Source organism: Charadrius vociferus, unplaced genomic scaffold, assembly GCF_000708025.1.
Source record: "Charadrius vociferus isolate BGI_N301 unplaced genomic scaffold, ASM70802v2 scaffold711, whole genome shotgun sequence".
NCBI lineage: Eukaryota > Metazoa > Chordata > Aves > Charadriiformes > Charadriidae > Charadrius > Charadrius vociferus.
In genome coordinates this window covers 496,868-508,293 of record NW_009646852.1, presented here as the reverse complement: position 1 = coordinate 508,293, position 11,426 = coordinate 496,868, and the positions used below count along the sequence as shown (strand labels likewise).

Here is an 11,426-nt window from a genome sequence, read left to right as displayed (position 1 = left end):
GGTCCTTTGGGGGGGCTGCGACCTTTCAGCAGGTCTGAGCCTCTCGGTCAGGGAGGGCAACTTGCGGCGGTGGCATTCGGATGCCCTCATCTACAGGAGGGGATGTGTGTCTCTCCTTCCTCTACCTGCCCCTTTCTGCCCCCTGCCCCCTCCCAGCCCCGGGGCAGGGGTCCCTGGGACAGGCAGCGGGGACAAGCAGGCTGAGCTGGGCCATCGCCAGGGCAAAGTCTCACGCCACAGCCACGAGACCCACCATGGGGAATCTGGATCGGCCGGGCTGGGTGCTGGGCAGTGGCATGAAGCAGTGCTCAGCACATGGCTCCATCGCGTTGGGGTCTTTGCTCTGGGACAGGGACATCCCTACTAGAAAAGGGGCAGTGAACCAACACAGGTCATGCCACGTGTGACCTGTGCTGATCCCTCCTTCTCTCTCCCAGCACCTCACCTTCCCCCTGCTGTCAGTCACCCTCCTGGTGTCCTTCGGCTCCTCCATGCTCTATGGCTACAACCTGGCCGTGGTGAACTCGCCGGCGGCGGTAAGTGGGGGGTAACCTCTCTGGGAGCAGGGGAAAGGGCTCTGCATCCTCTCCTGGAAGGGCAGAGGGATCGCTACCCGGCAGCCCCGCATCAAAATGCTGGCGTTTCCCTTGGGCACTCCCCCACAGAGAGCAGTCCGAGGAGAGGGATGGTATGGAAGGGACATGGGAGCCTGTGTTCTTGTACACCCCCAAAACTGGTCCCCCTTGGAAGGCAGGGGCTGGGGAAAGCTCCCCACAACCTCCTTGCTCCAGCTCCAGCTCTGCCCGTGGCATCTCTTAAACCCCTCTGGTGCTCAGGCTGGCTGAGCAACCAGACCAGCACATCCCAGTCATCATGTCCTGCCCTGCATCTCCTGCAATGATGTTAAACCCACGGCGTTTTTCCCTATGGGGCCGATCTTCCCCATCTTCCCCTTTCTTCCAATGCATTTGGTGCCTCTGTGTGTGTCTCTGCCCCACAGTACATAAAGGCTTTCTACAATGCCACATGGTCCCAGCGCTACGGGCACGGGCTGGCCTCCGGCCCCCTGACCCTCCTCTACTCCCTGACCGTCTCCATCTTTGCCCTGGGCGGGCTGGTGGGCTCCTTGCTGGTGGGGGTGCTGGTGGAGCGGTACGGCAGGTAAGGGGGCGGCATGGGACAGGGCGGTCGAGGGGTAAGATGGATCTGGAGGGTCTGCCCTGCTCCTTCTGCCCTGCTAGGAACGGCACGCTGAGCCGCAGTGCTCTCCTCGTCCTCCTGGCCAGCGGCTTCATGGGCTTCAGCCGGGAGCTGGGATCACCCGAGATGGTGATCATTGGCCGCTCCATCACGGGGCTCCACTCAGGTAGGCGCTGCAGGGCTGTGCACGGCCCCTTCCTCGTGGCTTTGTCCTCTACAGCCCATTCCCCGGGGGCTGGAGATGACTTCATATACCCCATGGCCACAGGTTCTGTGGTGAGGATGTCCATGGGACAGACAGGGCCACCTCCCTGGCCATGGATCCCACTGTGGATGGTGCTGGGCATGGGAGGAGATACACTGAGGGTTTGGCTGGGCTGCCTCTCCCATCCCAGTCCTCCCTGTCCCCCCCAGGTATCTGTCTCAGCGTGGTGCCCCTCTACCTGGGAGAAATAGCCCCCAAGAACCTGCGGGGTTTCCTGGGCCTCATGCCCAGCATCTTCATCTGCCTGGGGGTTTTCTTCGCGCAGGTCCTGAGCCTCCCAGAGCTGCTGGGTGAGGTGAGCACAATACTCCAGGCCACGTGTGTGCTAGACCCTGCTCTGTCCTTCCTGTGACACATCCCATTTCTACTTCTCTCAGGACAGGTTCTGGCCTCTTTTCCTGTCAGTGGTGGTCGTTCCTGCCTCCCTCCAGCTCCTGCTGCTGCACTGCTTCCCCGAGAGCCCACGGTACCTGCTGATAGAGAAGAACGATGTCTGCAGGGCCACTGAGGGTGAGGGAGTGTCCTGGGGTGGGGACTGGATCCGGGAGGTACTGTGTGCTTGTCCAAGGTCTTCTGAGACCAAGGTGCATCCTCGCAGCATCCTTCTACACCCAGACTCGACAGCCCACCATAGTCCTTATGATTCAGCCCTTCAGCTCCTACCCGGTTGTGCTGTAGCATTTCCAGGGTGCCCATCACCGTGGTGTCAGGCATCTCTTCGGTTCCTATGGATGTTCAGCCCCATGGGTCAGGGAGGTCCCCTGGGGAGCCTGAGCCAGGGCAGAGCCAAGCCCCTGCCCCTGCCTGGTGCCATACCTATGAGCATCCACCCTGTGACGGGGAAGCGTGTGCCTGTAACCCCCGCTCTCCCCACAGCGCTGCACCGGTTCCTGGGGACACCCGACGTGCAGGATGTGATCGAGGAGATGAAGGAGGAGCAGCGGTCGCTCTCCTCCGTGGACATGGTCTCCGTCTGGCAGTTGCTACGAGATCGCTCCGTCCGCTGGCAAACCCTCTCGGTGGTGGTGGTGAACGCCGGCATGCAGCTTTCGGGGATCGATGCCGTAAGCCCTGCGGGGTCCTCCCCCCAGGACCTGCCTCTGAGGAGGCTGAGCTGAGACCTGGCAACTCATTTCACCAAGTGCCCCCTGGCTCCATCCCCCCGGCTCACGCTAGGTCCCCTCCTTGGCAGATCTGGTTTTATACCAACACCATCTTCGAGAACGCCGGGATCCCCGTGTCCCAGATCCCCTATACCACCGTGGGCACTGGCGCCATTGAAGTTGTCGCGGGGCTGATTGGGGTGAGTGATGGATGGACAGACTCAGTGCCCGAGCAGAGCCCCCAGCTCCCAGCACCATCAAACAGGTGGTGCTGGATGGACCCCAAATGCTGTCCATGCCCCTTTTCTGCAGGGCGGAGGGTTTGGCAGAAAAATGGGGTGGGGAGATGGGATGAGAGGGTCTCAGTTTGTCAGATCCCATCTAGGAGGGGCTGGAGAATTTTGGGGTGAGTGGGTAGCAGGGAGGTTGGGGGGAGACGCCAGGCAAGAACCAGGTTGGGGGTGATGGAGGGGGGCTAAGCAGTTCTTTCTGGTTCCCAATTTCATGGTCCCTTCGTTAGCAGAGCCACACGTCCCCATCTGCCCCCCCCAGCCAAGCACTGGCCTGGCCCCGGGCTAGCAGCCCTGGCCCCCCCAGCCAGGCCTCATTTAGCTGGAGAGTTAGCACTGGGCCAGGCAGATTTATGGCCCTCGTCCCATCTGCGAGTGTCACCTGGGACCAGCCCGAGGCACTCGGCACTAAATCCGCTCTCTGACAATTAGAGAGATGGATGGGGGGGAGGCTTCTCCCAGCAAACTGAGGCTGAGAGGGGGGTTGCTCCCCTCTCCCCATAGCTCAACCCACGGCAGAGTGGGACCCCTCGGTCACCCCCCTGGCCCTCCGAAGGGTGCCCCATTCTCCCCTGCCCTGGCCACGGGGCCACCCCAGCCCCCGGCAGCCGCCCGGTGTGCAGCCAGATTGCTCGGGAGCAGCCCCGCAAACGGCCCCCGACGGACGTGCCGAGATTGGTTATAAAATTACAGGCATTTGTTCTGCTGTCAATACCCTGCCTGTTCCAGCCACCGCCGCGCCGCCTGCCCGCACCCTGCCTGCTCTGCCCGCTGCCCCAAACACCCCGTCCCAGCCCAGCACCTCCGCTCCGCGCCGGTGCAGATGTGGCTGTGGGGACACCCCGGCCAGCCCAGACCCTGCACCCTAACAGGGCTCTGCAGGACCCCACTGCCACCCGGTGCATGCTGACACCGGGACCGCGAAGCCCTGGCTCTTCCCCTGTCCCCACCCCAACCCTGGAACTCTGAGCTGGCGCTGCCTCCAACCCCCAGATGCCACCGGGAGCATCTTCCCACCTTCAGCTGGATTTGGGGTACAGGGGGTGCCGCCGTCCTGGTGGGGACCTCCCCACCACCCTGTCAGTCTCTGCTCTCCCTCGGCAGTGCTTCACCATCGAGAAGCTGGGCCGGCGGCCCCTCATCATCACTGGCTTCTGCGCCATGGGTATCTGCTCAGCTGGCATCACTGTCTCCCTGCTGCTGCAGTTAGGGTCTGGCCACTGCCGTGCCCCTGGGCCACTGACAGGGCTGGGGCTGGGTGACGAAGGGATGGGTATCACCCCAGGGGAGGGGGCGTGCACAGAAATGAGAGGCGAGCTGGCTCTTCCAAGTAATGTTTTCCCTTCAAAGTTAAAGCAGAGGAAAAGTCAGAGCAAAAAACAACAAGAAAGAAAACCCAAAGCCACGTGAGAAAAATCCTGCCGCTCCTGGTAGCTTTTCTGCAGAAATAGTTGTCCCCAGGGAAGTGGCTGTGAAATGCCAGGGGAGGTGGAGAGGTCTGCAGGGACTTTCCTCTGCTGCCTGCTCCCAGGGGATGCTCCTACAGCTCTGGAAACACCTCAGCATCACGAGTCTCTGAGCTTTGCCAAGGCTGACCCTCACCAGCTTTGCCACAACCACCCATTGCTTGTCTGCATCTGCCCCACGTGTCCTGTGTGGCCACTGTCCTCAAGGGCCACCGCCAAGCTGAGGGGCAGGCGTGAAGCCCAGTCCTGGGGATGCTGGGCGTGAAGCTCAGGGCCACCACCTCAGCAGCATCCCCCAGCCCCGTGTCCCCTCGCAGACTGCCCTGCCCTGGATGCGCTACGTCAGCGTCGCCTGCGTGGTCGGCATCATCGCCGGCTTCTGCATGGGACCAGGTGGGTCTGGGGCCGGCGGGAGCAGGGGATGGGGGGTGGGAATGGGGGTCCTGGGGGAGCAATGGGGTTTGCAGGCAGGTGGCAGGACTGGTGCCTTGACCCCTTCCCTGCGGCCAGACCCTGGTTTATTGTGCTGCACCCCTCGAGCAAGACCCCACCACAAGTCCTTCCAGTGCCGTACGTCCCCAGGGCATGGTCCACCTCCTCCTCCTCATCCCTGCTCCCTGGCCAAGCCCAGGAGAAAGCCCTGGCAACCATCCCCATGCCTCTCAGAAGGTGTCACTTGGTCCCATCACAGGGCGGCTGGTGAGCATCGTCCTGCCCCTAACTGAGCACTGGTGCGAGAGTGGGCTCAAACAGCAAGGAGTGAAACCTGGACTGGTTTACCCAGTTGATGTATTAGCAGAGCTGCTAACGGATCTATAATTCATCTTCAGCCCAGACTTTATTCACTGTAATTACATCTTTAATTAGGATTTTAATGGCTCATTGTTCACAAACAATGATGAATAGGAGTTTTAAAACAAAAAATATATATCTCTATTCTGGGCAAGCTGTGAGTAAGAGTCCGTCAGGGGCTCCACTTCTCCCTCACTTATGGACATTTTTTTTTTGGTTTGTCTTTGGACCATCTTTTATAAAGAGGTCCCAGTCAGCCCTGTCCCAGGAGGTGGAACCCAACCCATGTCACCACGTCAAACACAGTCCCCTGCCAGATCCGTGTGTGCCTTGGCGTGTGTGCTGGACCTCGGACCCTGCCCTCCAGCAAAGGGACAGTCCTGGGACCCAGGGTTGCCAGCTCAGTGACACATGGCAGGAGGGCCTGAGTCCTTCCAGGAGAAGTAGCTACAACCCTTGTCCGGTTTTTAGTAGCCAAGTTAGCTTGGGCAATCATCTTCAGTCATTCTGGGTTTTTTCACAGTACAATTTGGGAAGAGCCAGTTGGTAAATGGCATTTCTGTATCCTGCAGGAAATTCTGATGCTTGGAAATGTGGCTGCTTCTTTCCTGTCCAGATCAACCATGGTGTCCAAGCCTTTAGCTGCTTGATAGAAGGAAATTTTCTAAACCATTTTGATCAAGGCAGGCTGGAAAGGGCATTATGGATGGCACCAGAAACATGTTTCCCTGTGCCTGTGATCTGTATGAGATTTAATATATCAGTATTTAGGCAAATTATTGCAAAATGAGGATCCAGATGAAAAGTTCCATCTTGACTTTGATTCAGTCTGAAACTTTGCAATCAAGTAACTTGTGAAATTGGCCTCAGCGCCCAGCTAGGTGCAACTGTGGTATGCCAGGGGGGAAGTCACTCAACCACTGATATGGGTTCCAAAGGGAGACTGAGCACTGGACACTGGTCCACCCATCCCCATGCTCCCCATCTCTTCCAGCCCTCCCAACACCACCACTTTGACCTGTGGGTCGTGCTGGGTTCCAGCCCTGTGGAGGCAGAACCTGTTGACCTTGGGGGTGCCTGAGGCAGTCTGTCCCCCGTACCGTTGACCTGTCCCCTCTGTCTGCAGCTGGTGTCCCCTTCTTGATGACAGCCGAGCTCTTCACGCAGTCACACCGCCCAGCCGCCTACATCGTGGGAGGTTCCCTCAACTGGCTTTGCAACTTCACCGTTGGCTTCATCTTCCCCTTCTTGCAGGTACTGGTCTGGAGGGACTAGGGGAGGAGGGGAGCATGGACATGACCCTATTGCTCCCCCAGGACAGGGTGCCAAGCCAGGCTTAACCCCAGGGATGCCCATGCTCCTGGCTCAGCTCGAATCTGGCCAGAGCCAGCCCAGGGAAGAGTGACAGGACGGGACACTGCCTTGTGCCATGCCCAGCTTGGGACTGCCTTGGTCTCTGCCCCGTCCCTGCTCTCTTGTCCCCAGATGTCAGCTGGTGCCTTTTGCTACCTGGTTTTCTGTGGTGTCTGCCTGCTGGTGGCCCTGTATGTCTACCTCATCATCCCCGAGACCAAGAATAAAACCTTCATGGAGATCAGCCACATCTTTGCCACCCGCCGCTCCTTCCTCTCCATCCCAGCTGACCTCATCGGGATGATGAAGTTTGATGGCTATGGAGCCTTGGAGAGCAGCTCCCTGGAGGGCTCAGGCTCCAGCTTGCCCTGACCTGCCCCCTACCTCCCACCGTGGGACACCCGCCCCGGGTGGGCTGTGGGGGACAGGGGTGGTGGAGGAGGCTCGGGGCTGGGGAAGGAAATGAGGGCCAGTTTGCTTGGACTCGATCAGCTCAGCATCTCCCAGGACATCTCACCACACTGCAGCCCGCGTCCAGGATTAACTCCAATCATGTGCCAGGGTTGCACCGACCACTGTGTGTCACCCCTGTGATGGAAGAGATGCCTTTCAGAGAAAGGGGGACCTCCTGGGGGCAGGGGGGTCCACATCACTCCCGGGCACATGGACTTGCCAAGAGCTGCCCGCACAAGGTGTTTAATAAAGAGCGTTGCCTCCAGAGCTGGCGTCTGGCAAGCATGACCTGGGATGGCAGCAAACTGGAGCATGCTGGCACGAGTGGGTGCTTCCCCAGTGCCAGGGAGCAGTGGGGAGCAGCAAGATGGGATGGGGGCCTTGATCCCCTCCCTGCTGTGCCTGGGTGGGAAGGTCAGAGTCAGCCGTTTCCCAGGACAGGTGGTCAGGGTGTCTCCTGGGCTCTTGCATCTCGCTCCACATTGGTCACACAAACACAGACTGAGTTGCAGAAAGGCCAGGAGCAGCTCAGAGCTGGGGGTGACCATCCAGCCACCGTGTCCCCCCACAGCCTGCTGGCAGCCCCGCACCGCCCAGCCCTGCATGCTGGCCCTGCTGAGTGCTCCCGTGGGACCCCTGCACCCTCCGAAACTCTGCTGAGGACAAAGGGGTGCCGGTTGCACCCACAGTCCCTTGCTGCACCCCATGAATTGCTGTGACCCTTGGGTGACCTCCGAGCATGTCCTATCCCATGTCTCTGCCCTGGATCCTGTGGTGGGGGGTTACCCTGTTTCATGGCCCAGGACCCTCACAGCAGCTCCCACAAACACCATGGGGTTGGGGGCTCCTCAGGGAGCTGCCATTTGCAGGGAAACCACAATATTTTGCTCTGGTAGGAGGTAAAAGCTGGGTGGTGGAGAGGGCTGCATGGCCAAAACCCTCTGGTGCCAACACAGACATCAGTTATTTTGTTGCAGATAATTTAGCCCTTTTTTTTTCCAGCTCCCCACTCCATGATGGGCCCACAGCTCGGACGTTTGGTGCTTGTGGTCAATTGTTGGTGTGCTGGGCTCCAGCCCATGCGAGGAGCTCACCCTTTCTGCATCACTTGGCAAAGCCTCGAGGTGCCTCCAGGAGTGGGTGGGTGCTGGGCCAATGGGGACAGGGACTGGGCCATACTGGGTCCCCCAGTGCCTGGTCCCAGCCCCTCCATCCTCAGCAGCCGGCTTGGGGTTCTCCTGCAGCTCGAGCTGTTTAAGGGACATCAGTCAACGCAGGGGTCATGGCTCCACAGCATCAGCCGCTTCCCACTCTGTCTCCCTCCCGACTCGGCTGCTCTCAGCAGCAGAACAGAGCGGTAAATATGTGCAGCATTACATATGTATAATGGAGTGTAAATAACCCCAAAAAGTGCATTGTAAATAGACTCCAAGTTTATCCTTTATTAATGAGGCACTGAGTGCCCTGCTGTTTTAGAGCAGCGAGACTTTCATAATATCAAAACCTAAATTACACTTGTGTCTCTCATTCCCAGCAAACGACAGCATCATTTCAGGCCTCTTTGCCACTTGTATTTATTTATTCTGGTATTTATTTCTCTCTCCCACCCAGCATGCGGGGCAGCTTGGAAGATGCCCCCTGCCCTCCACGTGGGAGGCAATCCCAGGGTCCTGGCGTGGCCAAGGAGCCAGAGTGTTGCCTTATGGCCAAGGACCGGTCTGTGCTGGCTGGGGAGATGGGGCAGACCTGGGAAACGTAGGGTCAGGACCCATTTCTCCCAGGGCTTCAGACACCACCAGAGCCAGAATTCCCCTCTTTCCAAGGACGGAAGGTCACTGGCAAAATCCTATGGTGCCTTTTGGGTGCATTTGCTCCTGGGGACCCTTGTGAGGTCATCGTGCCAAGGAACATGTCCATCCTCCTTCCAGCAGGACCTGGAAGGGTAGGAGCAAGGAAACCCCGTTCTCATGGGTCACTAGCTTCTCATCAGCTTTAGGATGTTGGGGCAGGATCTCTGTTTGGGGTTGTCAGTCCAAGCTCCGTATCCCCTCTCCCGCCTTCCCACCACATCTGGTGCTCTTGCAAAAGCAGAATTTGGGCTTCCCCTCTGCTTGCCCTGCCCAGGGAGGCTTTCCCAGCTGCTCCACTGCAGGCTTCTTGGGAAGGAAATGGCTGGGTGGGCTCCAAGATGCCTCCCCGTGTCCAAAGCAGCTCTCTGGATGCAGGCCTCCGAAAGCACTGGTTCTGCTGGGTGAGGGTAAGGCTGTATCCTCTAGCAGTGTCCAAACAGATGTTGGAAGATTGGACAAGGTGCGAAGAAGAGTCTCGGAAATTACTTTGATGGCTGGAAATGCTCCTGATCCTCATGAAGTTTGCAGAAATTAAGTTGAAGGTGACTTTCTCCAAATGCGTAAGTGCCTTCTCGTAATGTACCCAATGGTAAAGGGTGGGTGAGTTTAAGCATTGAGGTATGCATGTGGAGGGCTGGAGCTCACCCCAGCCAAACTGGAATGGGAAAGAAAGAAAGCCCTGGTTTGAACTCTCCAGGTATTTTGAAATGGGTTCCTCAAGGAAATGGCCCATCACTGGGTATCTCCAGATCCTGCAGGGAAGCAGGGAAGAAGGTGCCTGGCTCAGAGTGAATGGTCACAGCCTGACTGGGAAGCTGGTGAAAGCTTGCTGGACGACCCTGGTGTCCCTTTGCCAGCACTGGTGGCTGGTGAGGCAGCACGTGTCCCCAGGCTGTGGCTGGATAAGCCGAGGAGCATCCACAGTCTGCCAGTGCTCATGATCCCTATGGCTCCAGCAGGTGTGGGGTCCTGGGGGATGGATGCTGCTAATGACAGAGACCCACTAAGCTTCTGAGGCTGAAACCTTCCTGCACTGGTTTCATCAGGTGCCCTAACAGCAAACTGTCCCTGTCACCCCAACAGGGGCGCCTTCGCTCCCCGAGAATCTCACCTAGGGGCAGAGGCTCCATCAGGGACCATTTTTGAGTGGGATGCGGTTCCTGTGCACTCTGAGCAGGGTGAAATCCCTGCTCCTGCCCCCTTCTACATCAAGAAAGGGGAGCTGGAGCAGCACCCCGCTGCCCTGGGGAGGCGGGTACAGGATTGGTCCCCACCTTGTCTTACCAATGGAGGAGAGGCTCCAGGGCTGAGCAGCTCCGTAAGGTGGTTTGCTGCTCAATGGTACCCAAGACTGCACCGCAGCCTCATGCCCTGGCCTTGAGGACCCCAAAGCAACTTGAGGTGCTGCGGTGGAGGGCTAAGCCCCCAGCACAACCCCTCCTGGGCCGGGCTGGCTTTGGTCCAGTTGGGTTCACGCACGCTTTCCTCGGCCATGCTTCCAGTGCTGCAGCCACGGGAGGAGGACGCTGGACACGGGGAGCACTGCCCAGGGGAAGGTCAGTTTGCAAACAGCCCCTGTGTCTGCAGCCTGGGCCCCGGATGCGTTTGGGGCTGTTCGGGGCAGGACAAAGCTGGCAGAAGAGCCAGCGTGGCTTCTGTCATCGGCCCTCTCTGGTTTCGCCTCAGGAGCAGGGGGAACCTGGTCGTGGTGCCGCACGGCAGCAGAGATGCAGTGCATCTGGCACAGCATATCACAGGGAGCAACCCACGCCGATGGGCAGCTGATCCCCCACCAAAGCTCAGCATCAATGCTTACAGGGGGTCTGAGGCTGCAGGATGGGATCCCCCATCTCCCAGTGCCCACACTGGGGCACTCCACACACCCCCATCACAGCCTTGTGTGCAAATGGGCCCTCAGTAAATGCATGAAGGGGGAAAAGGGAGGGGAACATCTTCCCTTTGGATACGGGGTTTGTCCTGCACCAGTCCCTCTGCCCTCCCCAGTGCCCCCAGGTAGGGGTTAAAGAGGTCCTGGCTGTACTTTGGGGTTGGCAAAGCTTAAAGCGATGGACTGGAGCTGCCCCCAGGCACCCCGGGGTGGTTTGGGAGATGAGCATAGAAGGGGAGAGGAAAAAGTGGTGAAGGAGGAGGACACAGCACATGATGGAGCAAGGAGCTGGGACCAGCCCCTCTCTGCCACCAGCCTGGCCAGCCCCGGTCCCATGGGCAGTGCTCGTGGTGATAACTGCCAGGACACAGGTGACCCAGAGGGCAAAGGTTGCACCCCCAAAATCAGGAACACCCCCCTAGATGAGTAGTTTTGGGATGCAGTGAGAAGCTCTCAGCACAGTCCCAGGACATCTTCTGCCTGGGAAGGGTGATTTCAGCCGGAAATAAGAGGGGAAATAGGCACCCCTCTTGGTGCCTTCTTTTGTTTTTGCTTTGCATAGCAGTGGCAGAAGTCCGCCAGGGAAGGGGATGAGGATGTGGAGGTGGCAGTGTGCCCCTTCCAGGTGCCACAGCCCCATGCACGCCTTGTGCTACGGTAAACCTGGCTCCCTCCCAGCTGAAAGTCATCCCACAGTGGGGTCTCCCCAGGCTGAGCCCACAGTTCTCGTCACCTAAAAGCACAGAGCCGGCTCCAGCTGAGCCTG

General features: G+C 58.9%; 1 protein-coding gene across 1 annotated transcript; it reads left to right on the top strand.

Annotated features, from left to right (window-relative positions):
- Positions 1-428: 428 nt before the first annotated feature.
- Positions 429-6,841, top strand: LOC104294634 (solute carrier family 2, facilitated glucose transporter member 9-like; the record flags this gene model as incomplete). The annotated part of the gene is made up of 11 exons (XM_009894257.1): positions 429-536; positions 1,001-1,161; positions 1,242-1,366; positions 1,615-1,760; positions 1,843-1,975; positions 2,342-2,529; positions 2,658-2,768; positions 3,963-4,063; positions 4,614-4,717; positions 6,243-6,370; positions 6,602-6,841. Coding segments are annotated over 11 exons (1,545 nt in total), but the record flags the coding sequence as incomplete, so codon positions are not given.
- Positions 6,842-11,426: the final 4,585 nt, after the last annotated feature.